General features: G+C 43.7%; 1 protein-coding gene across 7 annotated transcripts in view; it reads left to right on the forward strand.

Moving 5' to 3' along the window:
- Window positions 1–23,567, forward strand: part of LOC130268744 (transducin-like enhancer protein 1) — a 124,122-nt gene that overhangs the window by 83,465 nt on the left and 17,090 nt on the right. For 6 of the 7 annotated variants that reach the window (XM_056518055.1, XM_056518054.1, XM_056518056.1 and 3 more), the window contains exons 3-8: window positions 14,692–14,819; window positions 17,191–17,254; window positions 19,479–19,523; window positions 21,439–21,501; window positions 21,965–22,039; window positions 22,289–22,478. In XM_056518055.1, the coding sequence (XP_056374030.1) occupies window positions 14,692–14,819; window positions 17,191–17,254; window positions 19,479–19,523; window positions 21,439–21,501; window positions 21,965–22,039; window positions 22,289–22,478 (565 nt within the window). The remainder of the gene's footprint in view (window positions 1–14,691; window positions 14,820–17,190; window positions 17,255–19,478; window positions 19,524–21,438; window positions 21,502–21,964; window positions 22,040–22,288; window positions 22,479–23,567) is intronic. The other variant, XM_056518051.1, reaches the window with a different exon arrangement.

A 23,567-nucleotide genomic window follows, 5' to 3' on the forward strand; every position in this document is an offset into this window, starting at 1 on the left:
CAGCTTTCAGGTGCTCCGGTGGGCTGGAAAAGGTGGATACAGTCCTAGGAGACTTTCCTAGGAATGTATCCACCTTTTCCAGCCCACCGGAGCACCTGAAGGCTGAACTAATTGACGCAGGATAAGTCATCAACTGCCGAGCCGAGAAGTTCGTGATGAATCGAATTTACTGTAAGTTCGTTCATCTCTAGAAATAAACATCGGGGAGATAATTCTGACACATCAGGGACTTAATAGGTTAAAATCTAGCACTGTGTTTCCCAACCAGGGTGACTCCAGATGTTGCAAAACTGCAACTCCCAGCAAGCCTGGACAGCCTTTGGCTGCCTTTGTCCAGTCATTCTGGGAGTTGTAGTTTGGAAACACCTGGAGGCACCCTGGTTGGGAAACACTGATCTAGCCAAATCTAACTTAGCTGGGTTCTGGCAAATTAGACATCATGCTGACAGCACACCCTATTAGATGGGGGTGCGCAGACCCTGAGTATCTATACTTCAGAGCCATATATCTATACTCTGTGCCGCCATATAGAACCTTTTGTATGATACAATGTTACAGATATAATTTGCCCTTCTGGGGGGGGAATATTTCTATAGCACAGCAATATATATATATATATATATATATATATATATATATATATATATAATATTAGAATTTATTTATTTATTTTTTAAATGGCTTCATGGTTGTGTGGAGCTGGAGTACAGTGATGTCCATGGTCCCTTAGATTGGGGTTGAATTTCCCAGGACACACTTAAGTACATGTTGTGTATGTCTAGCTTAATTGCATAGCTATAGGAAAACCTTTTTCTCCACGTGGAACTGATTCTCCTTGGTTATGAAACATGTCAGATTTTTACATGGTTTCGATACAACCTTGTTCTAAATCAACATGCTTTTAAAAGGGTACTCCGGTGGAAAACTTTATTTTTTATTTAAAGTGGTATTCTGGGCAAAAACACCTTATCCCCCATCGAAAGGATAGGGTATAAGATGTCTGATCGCGGGGGCCCCACCGCTGGGACCCCCCGCCATCTCCCTGCAGTAGCCCGCATTCTATGCATAGCTGCGTCTGAAGTTTCGGAAACCTCCGGGCTTCTGAGACGGGGACGTGATGTCACGCCACGTCCTGCCCCCTCCATTCATTTCTATGGGAGGAGGCGTAACGGCCGCAACGCCCTCTCCCATAGACATGAATGGAGGGGGCGTGACGTCACGTCCCCGTCTCGGAAGCCCGGAGGTTTCCAAAACTTCAGACGCAGCTACGCATAGAATGTGGGCTGCTGCAGGGAGATCGCGGGGGGGTCCCAGCGGCGGGCCCCCCGCGATCAGACATCTTATCCCCTATCCTTTCGGAATACCCCTTTAAATCAACAGATTTGTAAATTACTTCTATAAAAAAAAAAATTAATCCTTCCAGTACTTATTAGCGGCTGTATACTACAGAGGAAATTATTTTCTTTTGGGATTTCTTTTGTCACGACCATAGTGCTCTCTGCTGACACCTCTGTCCATGTCAGGAACTGTCCAGAGCAGGATAAAATCCCCATAGCAAACATAAGCTGCTCTGGACAGTTCCTAAAATGGACAGAGGTGTTATCAGAGAGCAGTGGTCATGACAGAAAAGTAATCCAAAAAAGAGAATTTCCTCTGTAGTATACAGCTAATAAGTAATTTACAAATCCCCCAAAAAAAAAATTATAACCATAACCTCAAGGCCAAAATCAGATGGCCTGATGAATTATGAAACATTAAAAAGGAACCGTGCTTTAAATGTATGATGAAAGCATTATACATTTATTAAAAATACATGTAACAAATAAATTGTATTGTAGAACCTCTTTTCACAGGGCCCTTGTGAGGAGGAAAATAATAAATAAATGTTAAAACCTAAAACAGCACCACTGTGCATATATTGAAAGTAAAGTCCGTTAGTCCAGCATTTGTTAGTTCAAAATGCAAGTTTTTCTTAGTCCGCAAACATAGATGTTAATATGTGTAGACTCTAGTCCATATGTTGGACAGCAATATAGAATATATTTACCAGCCAGATGAGACTTACCAAAGGGTTGGTGCCGGCAAGCACCCGTCCGGAGCGGGGTCTGAGTGTGCTGGATACGGGCGCTGGCGTGCGCTCCTGCGGCTGGTCTGCCTGCCACAGACCCGATGTGATGGAAGCCACTAGTGATGGTGGAATGGAGCACAGTGTAGACATCCGATGGACGAACCTCATGGAAGAACTTTGCGTCTGACGTCAGCCAGGTAGGTGGGCTGGGCTGAATGGATAGAGGCTGTGACCGTTTGCTGTAGCGATGAAGTTCGCTGATGGATGATTCAAATGCCAGTGGTGCGTTAGTTTCAGGGTACTCTATAATGATGACCCTTTCCTCAGTAGAAGTAATTATACTATATTCCTGTCCAACATATGGACTAGAGTCTACACATATTAACATCTATATTTGCGGACTGAGAAAAACTTGCATTTTGAACTAACAAATGCCGGACTATTGGACTGTATTTTCAATATATGCACACAGTGGTGCTGTTTTATGTTTTAAAATGTATTTATTATTTTCCTCCTCACAAGGGCCGTGTGAAAGGAGGTTCTACAATACAATTTATGTTACATATATTTTTTTATAAATTTATAATGCTTTCATCATACATTTGAAGCACGGTTCCTTTTTAATTTTTAATCATACATTTTTTATCATGTATCAGGCAATCTGATTTTGGCCTTGAGGTTATGGTTATTCTTTTTCAAATATATTTTACACCTAAGGTGTAGGTGTTCAAGCATATTGAACCTCAGCTAATTTATTGTGAGCTGCACTCAAGCCCCTTTTTCTCTCATTTACAAATCTGTTTAACTTTGTGGCACGAGTTAGTTTAAAAAAAATTCCACCGGAGTACCCCTTTAACCCCTTAACGACGCAGGACGTAAATGTACGTCCTGGTGAGGTGGTACTTAACGCACCAGGACGTACATTTACGTCCTGTGCATAACCGCGGGCATCGGAGCGATGCCCGTGTCATGCGCGGCTGATCGCAGCCAGGGACCCGCCGGCAATGGCAGACGCCCGCGATCTCGCGGGCGTCCGCCATTAACCCCTCAGGTGCCGGGATCAATACAGATCCCGGCATCTGCGGCAGTGCGCGATTTGAATGAATGATCGGATCGCCCGCAGCACTGCTGCGTGGATCCGATCATTCATAACGCCGCACGGAGGTCCCCTCTCCTTCCTCCGTCCGGCTCCCGGCGTCTCCTGCTCTGGTCTGTGATCGAGCAGACCAGAGCAGAAGATGACCGAAAACACTGATCTGTTCTATGTCCTATACATAGAACAGATCAGTATTAGCAATCATGGTATTGCTATGAACAGTCCCCTATGGGGACTATTCAAGTGTAAAAAAAAGTAAAAGTAAAAAAAAGTGAAAAATCCCCTCCCCCAATAAAAAAGTAAAACGTCCGTTTTTCCTATTTTACCCCCAAAAAGCGCAATTTTTTTTGTTATAGACATATTTGGTATCGCCGCGTGCGTAAATGTCCGAACTATTAAAATAAAATGTTAATGATCCCGTACGGTGAACGGCGTGAACGAAAAAAAAAAAAGTCCAAAATTCCTACTTTTTTAATACATTTTATTTAAAAAAAATATATAAAAAAAATGTATTAAGTTTTTTATATGCAAATGTGGTATAAAAAAAAAGTACAGATCATGGCGCAAAAAATGAGCCCCCATACCGCCGCTTATACGGAAAAATAAAAAAGTTAGAGGTCATCAAAATAAAGGGATTATAAACGTACTAATTTGGTTAAAAAGTTTGTGATTTTTTTTTAAGCGCAACAATAATATAAAAGTATGTAATAATGGGTATCATTTTAATCGTATTGACCCTCAGAATAAAGAACACACGTCATTTTTTCCATAAATTGTACGGCGTGAAAACGAAACCTTCCAAAATTAGCAAAATTGCATTTTTCGTTTTAATTTCCCCACAAAAATAGTGTTTTTTGGTTGCGCCATACATTTTATGATATAATGAGTGATGTCATTACAAAGGACAACTGGTCGCGCAAAAAACAAGCCCTCATACTAGTCTGTGGATGAAAATATAAGTTATGATTTTTAGAAGGCGAAGAGGAAAAAATGAAAACGTAAAAATTTAAATTGTCTGAGTCCTTAAGGCCAAAATGGGCTGAGTCCTTAAGGGATTAAGGATATGTTCCCATGGTGCTTCACATGGATGCTTTTTGCCAATGTGAACCAATGCTAGGTTTAAAAAAAAAAAATAGGGCCAATAGAACCAATACAAATTCCTTTTGAATATTTACAAATGAAGTGGAATCCCCCTTTATTTTTATGCTGAGTGTTATGTTTTCCTAGGATCTTTTGGATCACCACTAATTAGTAGATTGAAGGTGACTGTTGTGCTGTGTTCCTTTCACTGTGTTTTTACAGCAAAACTGCTACCCAGCCACCCTCCTAAGCAGGAAACTACAATATGGCCCTATATAAAGGGGTATTCCCATCTCAATATTTAGGGCATATCCACAGGCTATGGCTTGAATGTCTAATAGATGTAGGTCCCACTTTAAGGACTGACCCCTGGCCCAAAATTGAGAGCACCCCGACCCCTCTAGCCTGCCTTCAGTGGCTGGGTGTGGCCAGAAAACACACACAAAAAAACAATAAATATATTTACAACATCATAGAAACAGGTACGTTTGGCACTGCCGCTGTACAACATCTTGTTTGCCTTCCTGTTTATGGCTGCCCAATAACTCTGGATTGCATACAATTTCCAGCGTGGATTACTGTATGTATAGTGGTGCCATCCCAAGGTAGTGCACAAATCGCTCTATAGTATCACAGACAGGTGTGGTCTGATGAAGTCCACATGCGTGGGTGAAATGGTTGTAACCCCTCATCGTCTGCAGCGTCCTGCACTCCCTGTCTTCCATTATGCTGGACGTGTCCCCTTGGATTTTCTGTGAATAAAAGAAGTTGTAACTGCATCCCATACTTTCTTTCACTGAAACATATTTATTTGCCTCCCTGTGCACTCAAGATAAAAAAAAAACCACATACTCTCCTCCCCCACTCTCTCTGTCTTTGCTGCAGGCCTCTTCTTCCTCTTTCCAAGGGTATTTCAGAACTGTTCACTCAGCCCAGTGTTTAGCTTAGGAGGCACAAAACACTGGAAAGAGAGAGACTTTACTACAGCAGCAGATAAGTGTGTGGGCCCAAGGAGGCATATAACAAAATTTTATTTTTCCATAGAAAATCCATTTTAAGCTTGCTCAGCGATTTATTTTTATTTTTTTATAGTTTCATGACCACCTCCAGCAGGCTGGACGGTGCCAGGGTGCCATCATTCTTAGATGGGAATACGCCTTTAAGACCAGTGACTATGAATGCTTGCCCTTCTCGGTTTTTTTTTTTCCACGTGAAGTTTGTTGTATTGGGAGTATAAATTATAGTTTAGGGGTCATATCTATTAAGAAAGGGGATCCAACTTTAATGATGGGCTTTCTTCTTTTTCTCCAGCTCCTTTAAACCATGACCCCTCTCTATACAACTGCTGTCCCTTTGACCGATCAACTACTTTATCTAGCTTGATAACAGCTAGTATAGCTGTCCCCAGAGGGGGCTAGCCATTACAGAAAGTGGAGCAGAATATCAAGTGCTGGTGCAGCAGTGGTTCTGGGTGACTGGTCATAGTTCACTGTCCCTAGTGAAGCATTGCCTGACATGGCTTGGCAGGCAGCCAGTGACTGAGTGATGACACATGAGATGGTTGATGGTCTCTTAGACAACATTAAGACTTCTGTTTCTCTAGAGATGTGGATGTGTAGTAGGGCGTCTGTCATAAGACTACAAATTGGTACGATGAAGAAATATGCCATACTTGATATTTTTTTTCCATTATTTTTAATATTTAGGAAGTGTCTGGCTGTACATTTTTTTATATATATTATTAAACATTTTTGCAATAAACAAAAAAATAAGATAATAATACAGAAAGGCAAGATCCGTGAGGACAAAAGTACAAACGATTACCATGCAAATAGTGCAAAATATATCCTCCAACAGTCAATGGGCCCAATACTGTAACGGTAACAAACCCCCTCCCCCCTCAATAAGAAAGCAGTCACTTATCAACCATGTAAAGCAAGAGGCGGTGCTTGAAAAGTCAATGTCTGTGATCGCCTCAAAATAAGCAGTCAGAGAAACCTACTCATGGTCAACGAAGAGTAGGAGATATTTTAATAGTGCCATCTAGGCCCCATATGAGGTAAATGAATACCGAACGCTTCCCCGACACCCCCCACACACAGGGAGCCGCTGTCGGTTCCAGCGGCCGCTCTTCTGACTCCCAGGCCAGGGGATCTAAAAGAGGAACAATCGTGTTCGACAAAGAATACGTGGGCTAGATTAAGTATCCGGTAACCTAGGGAACCTTTCAGGAATTCCACACTATACCAAGTGGTGTATCTTGTCGTACAATCTCGGCAATCCCCTGAGGGTCAGTGAGTAACAATAAAGGATTTCCATTTCAGAAAAAAGCATTTGGTGCCTTATTCAGAGTGTCATTCGGCATCTAATCGATCAATCTCTAAGAAGCATTTCAATTGGGCGATTAGCATTGGAAAATATGGAGTGATGGGATCCAACCATTTGGCAAAAAGGCAATGTAGTGCCACAACAAGGATTACATGAATAAACCGCTGGAACCTCTCCTCCCCTCCTCCCTCAGGTGGGCCCAATTGGTGAAATAAGGATTGTGGTGTAAACGGACCCACACTCCAATGGTCCCATATGTACGACTGTATGAGGTGCCAGTAGTCAACTGTGTGAGGGCACTACCAGACCCCATGATGCATGTTAGTGAGCGGTGTCTTGCACTTTGGCCGGTGAACTATCCTATCTGGGAAGGAAGGATAGGGCAATATGTTAAAACCATATAAAGCTGCTTGGGCGACCTTGAAATAAGTTTCCCTCCACCGCTCATTGATAAAAAAATTTCAAAACAGCTGTGCACCCATGTAGAATTATGTCAATAATGTCAGGGTCTCCAGTCCACCGCTCCCATGTATGGAACACACGTTAGGGATAAAGTTTTAGAAAACAGTTACGGAACACTGCATATAAGTCGGATATTGAACATCTCTGTGGCTCTCTACCTATAACGTTGTCCAAAATGTGGATCGGGGCTTTCCTCGACTGGTCACATAATATAGAGGAGCAGAATGCGTGGACCTGATTGGCATATAGTGTGTGTGACCGGGGAAGATCAAACGTGTTCAGCATCTCTGCCGGTGTGAGTCACCTACAGTCATCGCTATGGAACAGTCGTAGCACCATCAGGACCCCTTTAGAAACCCACAGACGCAGCCAAGGGGGGATCTAACCTGTGGGAATTCTGGATGGACGAGCAGAGGCATTCTTTGGATAAAAGAAACTGGAGGCCAAAGACCTTCCGCCCCTCCTTCCAAGTCACTACTGTAACACGTAGGAGCGCTGATCCCTTGATCCCCCGCCGGAAGCTTAGCATATGAAGTGCTAATTTAAGGGGGATGGACAGGATTCCAGGCGTATGCACCTGTAAGACCATCCTCATAAAGGCCATCTGTGAAGGAGCTAAACCGTCCCGCAATCCCAAATTTGGACAGGAACAGTCTCAGCCAGTCCTAACGCACATTATCAATAGCCTTTTCGGCATCTAAAGTGAGAAAAGCTGGTTGGGTGGCTGTCCGGGACTGGCCCCGAACATTATCCATCACTGCCAGCACTTTTCTAATATTCGTGAATGTCGAGCGGGTTTTCACAAATTCCACCTGATGGTCACCAACAAGAGAGGGTAAAAACCCGGCCAGGCGATCAGCCATGATTTTGGTAAGCAACTTCACATCCTGGTTTATCAAAGAGATGGGGCGATAGGAACCCGGCTCCATGGGGTCCTTGTCAGGTTTGGGGAGTACTTTTATGTAAGCCAATTTCGCAGCTGGCGAGAATACGCCTGTGCGTAATACTTTGGTAAAATATGCAGTTAAGGGAAGTCCCACAGTTAAGGTGCTTGTAGAATTCGCCAGGATAGCCATCAGGTCCCGGTGCCTTTCTGTCTGCCCGGGAGCGTATACAATTTGCTACTTCCTCCGAAGTTACATCTGCATGGAGTTCCTTATGCTGTTCATCAGATAGGGACGGTAATGATGATCCCTCCAAGAACCTCGTTCCCTGATCAGTAGGAGTGGGAGGAAAGGAATAAAAAGCAGTGTAAAAAGCAGCGTAATAGGAGCCCAAGATATTGTTAATGGAATGTGGGTCGTCCGTTATGTTTTCTGTGGGATCGTGCAAGGCTAGAACGTGTGCTAGCGCTTGGGATCCTTTCGCTATTTGCGCCAGTAGACGTCCTGCTTTATTACCCTGTCTAAAGAGATCAGCCTTGAAGTGAGACTGATAGACCCTCTTTCCTATCTAACTAGAGCACATACGAAGACATTTGAGTTTGTGTTCTGCGGTGGGAGACTCTAGGAAATGGGAATACGCCTCCGCGAAAGGCTTTACATTTAACTGTGTTGCTATAAGACATAATCTTACCCCGAAGCACAACTTTTGCTGTTTCCCAGTAAAGGGAGGGATTGTCTACATGGGATGTGCTGTCCATCTGGAATTCCAGCCACCACCTCTTAAGGCCCAGGAAGGATTCATCTTTCATTAGATTAAACCCTTAACGACGCAGGACGTATATTTACGTCCTGCGCCGGCTCCCGCGATATGAAGCGGGATCGCGCCGCGATCCCGCATCATATCGCGTCGGTCCCGGCGCTCATCAACGGCCGGGACCCGCGGCTAATACCACACATTGCCGATCGCGGCGATGTGCGGTATTAACCCTTTAGAAGCGGCGGTCAAAGCTGACCGCCGCTTCTAAAGTGAAAGTGACCCGGCGCTCAGTCGGGCTGTTCGGGACCGCCGCGGTGAAATTGCGGCGTCCCGAACAGCTGACCGGACACCGGGAGGGCCCTTACCTGCCTCCTCGGTGTCCGATCGACGAATGACTGCTCCGTGCCTGAGATCCAGGCAGGAGCAGTCAAGCGCCGATAACACTGATCACAGGCGTGTTAATACACGCCTGTGATCAGGATGAGAGATCAGTGTGTGCAGTGTTATAGGTCCCTATGGGACCTATAACACTGCAAAAAAAAATGTTAAAAAAAAGTGTTGTTAAAGGTCATTTAACCCCTTCCCTAATAAAAGTTTGAATCACCCCCCTTTTCCCATAAAAAAAATAACAGTGTAAAAAAATAAAAAAATAAACATATGTGGTATCGCCGCGTGCGTAAATGTCCAAACTATAAAAATATATCATTAATTAAACCGCACGGTCAATGGCGTACGCGCAAAAAAATTCCAAAGTCCAAAAAAGCGTATTTTGGTCACTTTTTATACCATTAAAAAATGAATAAAAAGTGATCAAAAAGTCCAATCAAAACAAAAATCATACCGATAAAAACTTCAGATCACGGCGCAAAAAATGAGTCCTCATACCGCCCTGTATGTGGAAAAATAAAAAAGTTATAGGGGTCAGAAGATGACCATTTTTAAACGTATAAATTTTCCTGCATGTAGTTATGATTTTTTCCAGAAGTGCGACAAAATCAAACCTATATAAGTAGGGTATCATTTTAACCATATGGACCTACAGAATAATAAGGTGTAATTTTTACCGAAATATGCACTGCGTAGAAACTGAAGCCCCCAAAAGTTACAAAATGGCGTTTTTTTCTCGATTTTGTCGCACAATGATTTTTTTTTCCGTTTCGCCGTGCATTTTTGGGTAAAATGACTCACTGCAAAGTAGAATTGGCGACGCAAAAAATAAGCCATAATATGGATTTTTAGGTGGAAAATTGAAAGGTTGATTTTTAAAAGGTAAGGAGGAAAAAACTAAAGTGCAAAAACGGAAAAACCCTGAGTCCTTAAGGGGTTAAACGGAAACTGCCACAAGAAATCAGAACCTTTGGGGCATGATGGCAGGAGCTCCAGTCACCGGTGCATGATCTGAAATTACCAGATTCCTTATCCACCACTCCCAAACGAGAGCATAGCAGCGGACTAACCATGAAATGATCAATGCGAGACCACGAGCCATGTATATGTGAGAAGTGTGTGTACTCACGACCATCTGGGTGTAGAGTGTAGGGGAGCTGTAGATGTGTGAACTTATAGTCTACGATCCACTAGCGGGTCAACTACTGTGTTCAACTCCCCTCCCTGGATGGTGAGCGGTCCATTAGTGCTGTTAACAGTGGTTGCTAAAGAGTGGAAGAAGGAAGATTATCACAATTAGGAGCATAGACATGATAAATGTGGTACATTGGTACCATTATGAACTAGTTGCATATGTGAGAAGCGCCCTTCATAATCTGTCATGTGAGAGTATGTGGTGAGGGTAGGACTTATTAATCAACGTTAACACTCCAGATTTGCCTTCTATCGCTGGACTGCCCATTACCTTACCCACCCACAACTTCTGCATTCTCTGAAAATCCTGTTCCATTAGATGAGTCTCCTGGAGAACTATATCCGGACGCAGGCGTTTCAGAAAACGCTGAATTTTCATGCGCTTCTGTGGAGAGCACAGGCCCTTAACATTCCACGTCACAATCTTACAATGTTGAAAGAAAAACCCTCCCAAGGGTAGAGAGGAGGAGCAGGCCAGACAAGGGGTAGACAAAAAAAATGTTGAGGAGGGGATGGAATTGGTATAAGAACAGGGAAAGCAAGAATAGGAAGAGCCAGCCGAGGCGACCGGTCATTCCCAGAGGACTAGAACAAAAGCGGACCATAGGCCATGAGAGAGCTGTGGGGAGGGGGGGGGGGGGCAATACAGGTAACCAAAAATAGAACAGAAACAGAAAAACCCCTAGATAGACCGATCCCCAGAATTAGAATAAGGGTAGTTGTGAATTGGGTGATGGACTCCACTTTTTTCAGGCATGTGGGTAGCCAGAAGTTCCACCCCGGACTGTCCAACAGGCCAGGGTTTAGTGCAGTAAAAAGATAAAGGAAAAAAGGGCTGTCAGAGGGAAACAGTAACTAATACAATAACAAGAGCAGGACAGCAAAAGGTGTGAAAGGAACCCTGTGAGAGCCGCTGGGAGACTGCTGGCAAAGGAAAAGCAGCTGGACCACACCCCACCTGACGTGTTGAGAAAGCTCGACCAGTAATATAGAGAGACATGTGAGCTATGCTGTGTGGTGTTTGACATGAAATCTGCAATCGCATCGTTGAAGAAAAGAAAGCAGAAACGGAGTAACATTAGGTTAAATTGTACACAAGAACAGTGCAACAGTATAGCAGCAGAACAGTAAAGGGTCATTATACTAAACAGCAGATGACCGTAATCCTTCTAGGTATAAAACGGCACCCTCCCTCATGATATTAAGAACATAGTAATAAATGACTGCATGAGATGAAGGAAGACATGGAGAAAAAGCCAAAACGATACTCAGTCTGGAGAGGATGATCGTCTGCTTCTGCCACACTTTCCCGCTGACTTCCGCTTTTTCCTGGAGTTGCCCGGAGATCTCGTACGGCTGCTTCTGGGTCATGAAGAGAGATGAGATGTCACCCCAGTCTCTGGGTGGTGGAGAGTGATGAGAGGGAGAGCGGTAAGGCGAGATGAGTCTCTCAGGAGTTCCTGCAGGGCAACATCCGCCATGCCCGGAGTCTGATGGGAAGAGAAGGATCCATCCGGACAGAACACTTTCAAAGAAGCTAGATACTGGAGCTGGAAATGTTTCTTCGCTTTGAACAGTTCAGTGCAGACTTTACCATAAGCCCTCCGCCGCTTAGAAACATCAGCAGAGAAGTCCTCAAAGATCAACAGCTTCTTGTTGCAGAAAGTAAGCGGGGAAGAGCGCTTTCTATAAGCCCTCAGGAGTTACACTTTGTCATTGTAATCCAATAATTTGAAGATAACTTGTCGGGGACGGGTTTCTTTGGACTGCCGAGAATGAGAAGGTGACGTCTGTGGCCATCCAACTCGATGGGCCCTCTCCAACCGGCATTTGTTTGTGCATGAGTCCCAGAGCTTTTGGCAGATCACTTTTGCAAAAGTCCTGGAGATCAGAAGGAAGGAGGGATTCACTGACCCCCACAATATGCAAGTTATTACGACGTTATTTGTTTTCCAGGTCTTCCAATTTTTCGCTTATAAGATCCGTTTCAGTTTGGCGATGTCTGGTAGCAAGTCCACTATTTTTGTCTTACAGAGCGATAATGCATTGTTGCGCCTCATCCAGATGGCCTGATTGAGCACCCAGATCAGTCTGTAGCTGTGTTAATGTGGAGAGCATGAGCGCATGGGAGTAACCAAGCTTAACCAAGGTTGCCGTCAATGTCTGGAGATCGATGGGAGAAGAAAAAGGAGACCTCTAAGGCCCCACTAAGGGGGGGGTGTGTTTGCAGGGGTACAGGAGGCACCTGTGCCCCCTCTTTAGATGTGAACAGCGGCTGGCTGTCTGCAACGTCCATGGCAACCTGTTTGGGCTGTGTGCTCTTGGAGGTTGCTGGGTCAGATAAAGTAGCAAACATCTGAGCAGTTATAGAGGGAGGTGCCACTTGGTGACCCCACACATGTGGCCCCTTTACTTAGGTAGCAGGTCAAGGCAGGGTGGTAGCCCCTTATAGGTCCCGGGGCTGCTTTAGTCCTGAGTGCTGATGCGGTCTCCTGCAGCTGCTCTGCTATATACCTGAATGGTGCGGATGGGCGCACAGGAACTTCCTCCGCCTCACTCTGCTGGCCAGAAGAAGAGGGCGGCCCTGTCCTGCAGTCTGCACGGACTCAGCTGGAGGTTGCAGTCTCTGCAGCTGCTGGTGCAGGAAAATCAGGATCTCCGCTCCTCCTGTGTGCTCCGGAGCCTCAGTCAGCTGGGTGGGCAGGTAAGAAACCCTCCGTGTGCTCTGTACGGCGCGGCTATGGGCTCCAGGGTGCGGGAGCTCCAGCTCAGCACTCCTCAGATGCCCGCATCGGAACCGTAAGTTCCTGGCTGTACATTTTGTATACATTTTTGTTACAATGAAAAGGTGTGTTCACACATTCAGGTTTTTAATTACAATTATTAAATACAAAACCAGGAATGGATCATAAATGGAGGACCCCTATAGAGGAAAGACAAAGGGGGGAAATGTACTAAGCCTGGCATTACATACACCAGTCTTATGTAAAATCCTGCCCCTGTAAGCAGCATCAGATTTATTAAGAGGGACTCTACTCGCAATTAATACATTGCTGCTGTGGCTATTCCTTGCAGCAGGCTCTGAAATCGATGCCTTCTCTGAGTTGACATAAATTTCCATTTACACCATTTAATCTGGTGGGTGTGAAAGGCTCTACCCCCCTTTTAGGTAAGCCCATTCTATTTGTTTTAAAGTTGGTGAGCGCAGTATAGAAATCTCCAAAAGTCTTTAAAAGTTAGCTTTTTCTTACATCTGAATGCAGGAACAAATCATTGATGGATTCGTCCATAACCCCCCCCCCCCCCCTTTTAAAATCCATTCTTGGCTTTGTGGTCAATAATTGCCACTAAAAGCTTGAATGTGTGAACAAACCCTAAAGCTAGCCTAACATCTATGATAGCTGTCATTGAAAGCTTTTTGGGGCAATGTCTCTCTTCCGATTCCCCCCACCCTCATACGAAGGAAGGCTCAGCCATGCATTCATGTGTTCTGAATGGAGATTGACAGAGGTAGGTAAGCACCTACTGGGTTCCTCTGGTGGTGGCTTATCTTCTGAAGAACCAAGGGATTCATAAACCCCCATCCCACCTGTCTCCCAGCATTATATGTCTGTAGGCTGGCATACACATTAGATGGCTAACTAGTCCAACCAAAATCAGCAGTTTGGGCCGAAACATGCCTAAGGTATATGGGGACATTTAATCAAAGTCCACTTGTTCAACAACCTTCTTCATGAAGAACAGAGTCCTTTAGAGGCAAAAGACACTAAAGAACTCTCTGACCCATTCATGTGGAACTTTCTTTAATAGAACTTCTTTGCTTTACCACACAGAGCACCCCATAATAACATTACATTGGTCTATGCAAGGTTTACAGTACATTTCTGTTCAAAAGTCTGTCACAAACATGCACATTCTGCATCTTGGTGTACATATAGTAGTTTACACATTTTCTCACGATTGGGAGTGTATACTGTCTCTTTGCAGGCCTATTTTATTGTTCCACCACACTTGTGAGTAGATAATGTTTTCTTGCAGAACTTAAGTGTGGAGAGCAGTCTATTAGTCTTTTAGTCTATATCGGCACATCGAAATAGATTCCGCGCCTGTACGTTGTGTGGTATGAATCAGCATACTAGCCAACTGGTTTTCCGACATATTCAACAAGTGGTAGGTTCCTTTTTAGTGTAAACCCAGCCTTAGAAAATTGTTGGTACATTGTCAGCAAGCAGACCTAAAGACTGGTAATTTAAGCTTTTAAGTTCTGCTGGCACATATTATTTTGTGTTTTCTGTTGCCATCGATGGAAGTTTATATTGTCTGGCATCTAGAGCAGGATACTAACTTCTAAAGGGTGCAGTAAGTTGGGCTTTTCTGGTTGTTAGACTTCTAACTGTAAGCAGTGTGTATAGAACCTGTTCTTTCTTTTCTCCAGACACACCTACAAGCATCAGTGGCAGCTGCAGCAGCATCAGGCCCTCCTCAAAGCCTCAAACTCACTTATCCTGAGACATTGGATCGGATCAAGGAGGAGTTTCAGTTCCTGCAAAGTCAGTACCACAGGTGAGTTACTGCATTCAAATATTGTCTTTAATGTTCCTAAAGCACAGTGCCAACTCCAGTTTTACGGTTCTCTCTACCTGTCAACTCCTACAATAGTAACTGGAAACTATTAGACTTCTGAATCCAGGGTTAGACATAGGTGTAGAATACTTTTAATGTATTTAAAATGTATAAAGTTACTGGGTTTTAGCCATAGAATGTTGTATATTATTGAGAAGATTCTGTGTTCTGAATACCTTGTCAAAATGACTCCATTGAGTTTTTGGTGTCAGTTTTCCATATGTGTTGGGAAATCTCCCAGCGCTGTTCCATAGAGCAAAATCCAGTAAAGAAAAATAAATAAAAATAATGGTTACCACCTTGTATCTAGATATGTTGCTGAGATGTGTCAGGGAATCCCTCAACACATATACCGTATATACTCGAGTATAAGCCGAGTTTTTCAGCACGATTTTTTGTGCTGAAAACACCCCCCTCGGCTTATACTCGAGTGAACTCTCCACCCGCAGTGGTCTTCAACCTGCGGACCTCCAGAGGTTTCAAAACTACAACTCCCAGCAAGCCCGGGCAGCCATCGGCTGTCCGGGCTTGCTGGGAGTTGTAGTTTTGAAACCTCCGGAGGTCCGCAGGTTGAAGACCACTGCGGCCTTCGACATCATCCAGCCCCCTCTCACCCCCCTTTAGTTCTGTACAGTACTCTCCTCCGCTCGGCGCTGGTCCGGTGCTGCAGGACTGTCCGGTGAGTAGGTCGTCCGGTGGGATAGTGGTTTCCCGGCTGCTATCTTCACCGGGGAGGCCTCTTCTAAGCGCTTCTGGCCCGGCCCCAGAATAGTCACGTTGCCTTGACAACGACGCAGAGGTACGTTCATTACCAACGTACTGCTGCGTCATTGTCAAGGCAACGCCTCTATTCCGGGCCGGAAGCGCGGAGAAGAGGCGCCCCCAGTGAAGATAGCAGCCCGGAACCACTATCCCACCGGACGACCTACTCACCGGACAGCCCTGCAGCACCGGACCAGCGCCGAGCGGAGGTGAGTACTGTACAGAACTAAAGGGGGGTATGAGGGGGCTGGATGATGTCGAAGGCCGCAGTGGTCTTCAACCTGCGGACCTCCGGAGGTTTCAAAACTACAACTCCCAGCAAGCCCGGACAGCCGATGGCTGCCCGGGCTTGCTGGGAGTTGTAGTTTTGAAACCTCTGGAGGTCCGCAGGTTGAAGACCACTGAGGGCGGAGGATGATGAAGGGGGTGTGTGGGATGATGACAAGAGGATGATGAAGGGGGGTGTGGGATGATGAAGGGGGGTAGGGATGATGACAAGGGGATGATGAAGGGGGGGGGTGTGGGATGATTACAAGGGGATGATGAAGGGGGGTGGGGATGATGACAAGGGGATGATGAAGGGGGGATGTGTGGGATGATAAGGGGATGATGACAGGTGATGATGATGAGGGTCTGGATGATGACAGGCGGTGATGATGATGAGGATGTTAATGACGGGTCTGGATGATGACAGGGGGGGATGATGTATTTCCCACCCTAGGCTTATACTCAAGTCAATAACTTTTTTTCCTGGGATTTTGGGTTGAAATTAGGGGTCTCGGCTTATACTCGGGTCGGCTTATACTCGAGTATATACGGTACCTGCTGGACTCCAGAAAATGTGGTTTGATAAGAGCCTTGCTTAGAAGAAAATCTTTGTGTATTAGACAGGCTTTACACTGCAGTACTTTTAGCTGCATTAAAAGGGATATTCCGACTTTATACATCTTATCCCCTATCCAAAGAATAGGGGATAAGATGCATGTTCGCAGGGGTCCTGCCACTGGGGACCCCTGGGATCTCTGTGTAGACCCTGGCATTCTGTGCTGGGTGCTGCCTCCGAGACGAGGAAGTGATGTCACAGCCACACCCCCTAGTGACGTCATGCCACATCCCCTCCATTCAGGTCTATGAGAGGGGGCGTGATGACATGGAGGGGGCGGAGTGTCACTAGTGGGCATGGACGTGACATCTTGTCCCCATCTCTGATACAGCACCCGGCACAGAATGCCGGGGGCTGCACCGAGATTGCGGGGGTCCCCAGCGGCGGGACCCCTGTGATTATTACATATATTCGCAGGGGTCCCGCCGCTGGGGACCCCCGCAATCTATCTAATATATATAGTCCGAATACCCCTTTAAATACTCTGGGCTATGGCCTACACAGCCAGTTCTACATAGATTACTATAGAGCAGTTTGGTCACCCAAGCTAGGCAAAGTAGAACTTAGAAGAGGATCTTACTGTAACACTTCGTAATTTTATTACCATTTCTCTGAAATCAAGCTATAAATGCTCTTCACTGATGGGTCTTCTCTTATTTTCTGAAGTTTAAAGATGGAGTGTGAGAAGCTAGCAACAGAGAAGACAGAGATCCAGAGGCACTACGTCATGGTGAGTTATCATGAGAAGGTGTAACACACACCTCTTATAGGTGCTGTCTCAGTATAATAGGTAGGTAGTGCCCTGGTCTATAGATTGAACGCACAACAGCAGGACTATGACATTTTTCTGAACACAACCACTGTGAAGGAGATTTATCAAGCTCTGTAGTAGATTTTTTTTTTTGCGTAAAAAAGTTGCACGTACTTGCACACATGCAACTTTTCTATACATGCTGCGAATTTTTGATTTTTGCTTATTCCAAAGCACATTTCTGAAATCTGCTCACGTAATTATAATTTATTTATTTATCTTTTTACTTAGCAGTGGTAATGTATTTATCACATGCGATAGTCGCGATTTATGAAGAAAAAAAGTCTCCTCTCCATTTAAGTTGCATCTGTATTCCAGGTCCAACCTGGCTTACAGAAAGTGCATACATCTGCAGAATAGGACATTTACACCCACTATAACAACTGTTCTTGTTCTGCATCATGAAACAAAGCTACTACATTAATGCTAATATTAATGATAGAAAAAAATAATTATATAACAACTTTTAATTTTAAGGTTGAAAATGTACACTGCACACCTGGTTAATTTTAGGACACGTACATGCTGGCGTACCCACTAAATTTTAAAATAAATGTTGTGTTAAAATAGAATAAGGCACAAAATGATTTTTAAAGACTACGTAAATAACCTATATGTGGCACTAAAATTTTTCCTTAAAAAAGAAACATCCATAGTAATACAGCTTCATGCATATTTTGGGGTGGGTAACGTACCGAGCAATTTTTATTTTATTTTTTTGTGGCTTCACTATTGTTTATGTGCCTGTTGGTGCTGCGCTGTCTTCCTTCCTGACATAAACTCCGGCCTCAGCGCAGCGACGCAAGACTCCGCCCCCCAACGTCACAAAATGCGGGCTCAAAATTAAACAAAGACTCCTCCAGAGTACGGATATTCATGGTGCGGCACAGTATGTTTTTAATATTTTTTTATTTCTGAGGAGGGTGAATTGGTTGCTGCAGGATAGTTGGAGTGCAGCTATTTAGTGCCAGGCAGGCCAGTCAGGGTGTCACCCGATGCGGTACGCCCCCTCCCCCTCCCCGTCACTCTCTAGCAACACTACTGGTAATAAAGGGTAGATAAAGAACTTTGGCTATTAACATAAGGGAAAACTTTTGTGCTTTAATAAATGCTTTTGTAAACGGTTTCCCGGGTTTTGCTTATGTGCAATTTATTTATCAAAGTCGTGTGACTATTTGATAAATAGATCGCATGTAAGCAAAAGTAAGTAAAAAATAAAAATTGTCATATAAAAGCCATATGTTTTGAAAAGAATGATAAATCTCCTTCTGTGATTTTACTATAGAGTGCATGAGTGTGTACTGCTTGTTCTCTTGACTTTGCACTACAGGCTGTATTGAGAAGCACAGGCCACAGTTCTCTAGGAATGACTAAGCTGCTTATTATGACTGGGGACGAGAAAGCAAATCCCAGCATGGCTTCTCTACACTTGCAGTTTTACAGCCCACCGCACCCCCCCTTCCCCTTTGAGTTTGTTAAATGGAGCCTGTCTCTATTTTCTCAGTATGATGACTTTGTAGGAACAATTCTACCCTCAAAATAGCTACCCAAAATGTTGGCAACTGCTAACAGTGTAAGCCCCTTCTCTCTCAGACCTCTTTTGGCCATTCTTGAAGGCTGGATGAACTGCCAGATGGCACACTACCCCAAAGCCCTGGCTACTGTGAAAAAAGTGTCCAGTCTCTTGGGAATTGTGGCCAGCACTGGGCTGCCGATAGACATCTTAGTTACCCACTAGATTAGCTTTGTGAGATTGTATGCCGTGAAGATGTGTACCATTAGATTGTTGCATGTGTTTTTTTAGGCTAGGGCTACATAGCAACTTTCTAAGCACTCAAAGATGTCTGCTGTTAATGTGGTTGACCTGGCCTGATGCCATCACGATGGTCCAGTCATAAATAAGCCAAACCTGTTTTTTCATTAAACTCAATGTCATGTGCGACTTTTTTGTGATTTTATTTATTTATTTTAAATAGCCAAATCACAAATCAAAGAGAGTCACGTTTTGATCACCCAACTTGATGCACTTTGCTGTCATGGGACTAGTATTGCCATGTAGCCCTAGCCTAAAGCTGAAATGCTGGACAGCACTGAGCTATGTCTTGTTACTTTTCTATTGATATTTCCCACTTATTTCCCACAGTATTATGAAATGTCCTATGGGCTGAATATTGAAATGCACAAACAGGTAAATCCCAGATCACCCTTATGACTTCAGTGTTACTTGATGCCTCAACTCTGGCTTTAAGCCATTTTTCTTGACTGTTTTATTCTGCAATCCTCCACTGGTTTGTTTCTTTTGTACCTGCCGTTTCCCCTTACTGTGAACCACACCTGTTTGTTTGTGTTGTCTTTTCCGCCCACTTTTCCTACTTCATGTCCTTTCCTCGCTGTGGTAGCGGCTTACTCATTCCTCATGCTGGGTGAGTTAAAGTAGCAGTAAATTGCACATTAATGAGCGCGGCCCTCCTCTCTCTGCAAGGAAGTACAATCCATCACATCCCCTCGAGGCAGCTTCTTCCCTGCCGTACTCACTCAGTTCTGGCAGCGGTACCATTAAGACAACAGGGAAAGACGTTTGTGTCTTGTGGTGTCCTCTCCTATGTCCTTCGCATAATTCATCGCTCACTCGGCTATGTGTCCCTCCACCCCTCCTTATTCCCCCCCCCCCCTTTCTCAAATGAAAATTCTGCTGTGATCTGAATGAGTCTGTGTGATTAGTACCCTAATGTGGAGATTAATATGCGTAGAATGGGCACATGCTTGACCTAATATGTGCAGCTTTGTCTGATATCACTGTATAACTTCGATTCCTACAGACTAATAGCATCATGTTGTATAAGGGTACGTTCACACGTATGCAGATTTAATGTGCAGAATTTGCTGCACAGGATTTTCTGCTGCAGATTTCAATGTAACCTGAATGATTGAGCACAGCTTCTAATCTGCAGTTACAAATCCTGCGCATCAAATCTGCGCATGATTCTGTATGTGTGAACGTACCCTAAATCAGTTTGACCTCTAATGTCTTGTGCAACAGACGTCAATCGTATATACCCTATATCGCTGCTCCCACTCCCTCCCCTTTTTGGATTTCTTTATTCTAATATCTGTATTTTGAAAAAAAAAAATATCTTGCTCTTTTCACTGCACTGACCTTACTACATAAATCGACTAACCAGTGGCTGCTCACACCAACAAAAAAAGGGAAGCTATGTGCAGATCTTATGTTGAGCAGCCATAGATTAAGGCTGGGTTCACACCACATTTTTGCAATACAGTTCCCGTATCAGGTTTTTGATTAAAAAAAAAACAGATTCCTCAAAACCTGACCAAACTGTATCAAAACGTGTGTACAAATTCTAATCCGTATACGGTTAAAAACCATAAACGGTTTGAAAAATGATGTCCGGTTGCATCCGTTTTAGTTATTTTTTTTTTTTTTAAAGTATGTCTTGAACTTTTTACTCCATTATGAATAAAGTTTCACTTGTTAGAAAACCTGATGGAACCGTACGCACATACAGTTCTACATACAGTTCTGTAGGGTTCCCATTGACTCCCTTGTTAAAAATAAATAAATAAAAGTATACTTTTCAATACAGTTTTTCACCCGTACCAAAAAACCGTGGTAGACTACGGTTTTGGGGAAAAAACTGACAAAACCGTACAGGATGCAAAATGGACACAACCGGATGCATCTTTTGGCATACGGTTTTCAATGGAGAGTCAATGCATACGGTTTTCAATACGGTTCCGTACGGTTTTCACATTGAAAACATATACGGGAACTGTGTTGCAAAAACGTGGTGTGAACCCAACCTTAGAGGAATAAGAATGACTTCACAAACGTGTTCCCTATGAAGTATATACTTGTGCATAAAAGCAACGTATTTGCATCTAGGTGCATGTATTGACTGTATCTAAAGCGATTGGTTTGTAGTAGTGAGGTGGTATTTTGAAATTTCTGTAATTGTTTTAATATTCTTGTTGCAAAGTGTATTATTTATTATGCTTATGGTTTCTCCACCAGCCTTACAATTCTTGTTTTATCCAGGCTGTGATCATGAAATATTATAGATTAGTATTGTATTCTTTTCTAGACTGAAATTGCCAAACGTCTGAATGTTATATGTGCCCAGTTGGTACCATTTCTGTCTCAAGAGGTGAGTTCTTTTTTGTTTTTTTTCCACTGGGCAGAGTTGTTCTTAAGTTGTGGTGGCGTCAACGTGGCCTTTAAGGCTGCGTTTGCTTCACAGTTTTTTTTGGGTTGCCTTAAAGATATAAAATGGCCCAAAAACCTGCAGTCTTTAAATTCATTGGGAAAATATCTTCGTTCCGCAATTGTTATGGATGTAAAATTAAATAAAATGGACTCTGGGATATTTTTGGGATATTTTTAGTATGTATTTATTTATGATTGTAATTGTTTTTGTAGGCTAAAGTCATTAAAGAAATCCTTTAAAAAAAAAAGTTAAAAAAGCAATGCAAATGTAAGATAGCTGAAAAATAAATCCGACTTTTTTTGCCTGTAAAATAGACTTTTCTTCAGTCTCGGCAAAAAAAGAAACCGTGTTTAAGCTAATTTGGAACATAGCCTTATACTTGCTTTTTTTTATCAAAATTCAGCATCAACAGCAAGTGGTCCAGGCAGTTGAACGAGCTAAACAAGTAACTATGGGGGAGCTGAATGCAGCCATTGGGGTACGTTTTATATCTGCTTCTGAATAGTTGTCCTGCTAGGCTCAGAGCATGCTTGTTAGATGCAGTTACCCTGGGACTGGCCAATAGTTAAATGTTTTTAACCTTAGTTGGGAGGGTTTTGAACCGAACTAACTCATGTTAACATTTTAATGTATATATTGAATTCCAGATCTAATTGTACCTGTTTTTTTCCCCCTTCGTGTCACGTTATCTCCTCTATCCATGTGCAAACCACTGACTGAATAACAGCACCAGTTACAAGCTCAGCACCTCTCACACCACGCTCCTCCTATTCCACTAACGCCTCACCCATCTAGTTTGCAGCCTCCTAACCTGGCTGCTGCCACCAGTGCCTCCAGTCTACTGGCCCTTTCTGGTGTCCTTGGCCTGCAGTCTCAGCTGGCAGCAAAAGAGGGACTGACTGATTCAGAGCACAGAGGTAATTCTAGCTTACTGCCATAATACCTGTACACTACCATATGCACCATGCTTTAATTGGCATAAATTGCCCTTCTTTGGTTTTACGTACTTTAGTTGTACTTTTAACCCCTTAAGGACCAAGGGCGTACATGTATGCCCTGAGTTCGCTCCCTATCTATATGGCGGGGTCACGCTGTGACCCCACGTCACAACGGGTTGGGCCCGGCTAATACCACTGATAGTGGTGCCGCGGGCTATTAACCCTTTAGACACGGCATTCAAAGTTGATCGCCGCATTTAAAGTTTTAAAAATTCACCCCGGCAGCTCAGTTGGGGAAACCACGATGTCCCGATCAGCTAGATGCATCAGGAGGGTCCCTTACCTGCCTCCTGCATGTCCGATCACCAAATGACTGCGCCGTGCCTGAGATCCAGGCAGGAGCAGTCAAGCGGCAGAATCACTGATCAATATTATTCTATGGGATAACAATGATCAGTGTAAGAGATCAGTGTGTGAAGTGTTATAGCTCCTAGAGGGGGCTATAACACTGCATAAAAAGAAGTAAAAAAGTTAATAAAGATCATTTAAACCCCTCCCCTAATAAGTCAGATTCACCTCCCTTTTCCCATAAAAAAAAAAGTGAAAATACAAATAAATAAACATGTGGTATCTCCGCGTGCGGAAATGTCCGAACTATAAAAATATATCAATAAATAAACATACCAGCGCTGAAAGGGTTAAAAAATAGATACTTTTATTGTTGAAAGCTGATGTAAGCTGCAGATAGTGGTAATAATCCTCAATGTGTCAATGGTCTAGATAAAAATAAAATGAATACGTGTATAATGAGCTGTAGTGCCCGGGTATACCTACAAGTAGATCTACAATGTAATGCACTTACACAACGTTGTGCTCACCTCCATGTATGAATAGATGTGTAACTGTCCCTCATGCGAGGTGGCAGTGTGTGGTAGAGAGCATGATATCCTGGATAAATAAATGAAAAGGTTAAGTATAAAAGCCCAAGAATGGGACTTGCAAGTTATTCGCTTGGTAAATAGTCCGTACCCCTTAAATATTGATGATAGTCGCAGTGCAGGGTAGTTG

Source organism: Hyla sarda, chromosome 1 (genome assembly GCF_029499605.1).
Source record: "Hyla sarda isolate aHylSar1 chromosome 1, aHylSar1.hap1, whole genome shotgun sequence".
NCBI classification, from domain to species: Eukaryota; Metazoa; Chordata; class Amphibia; order Anura; family Hylidae; genus Hyla; species Hyla sarda.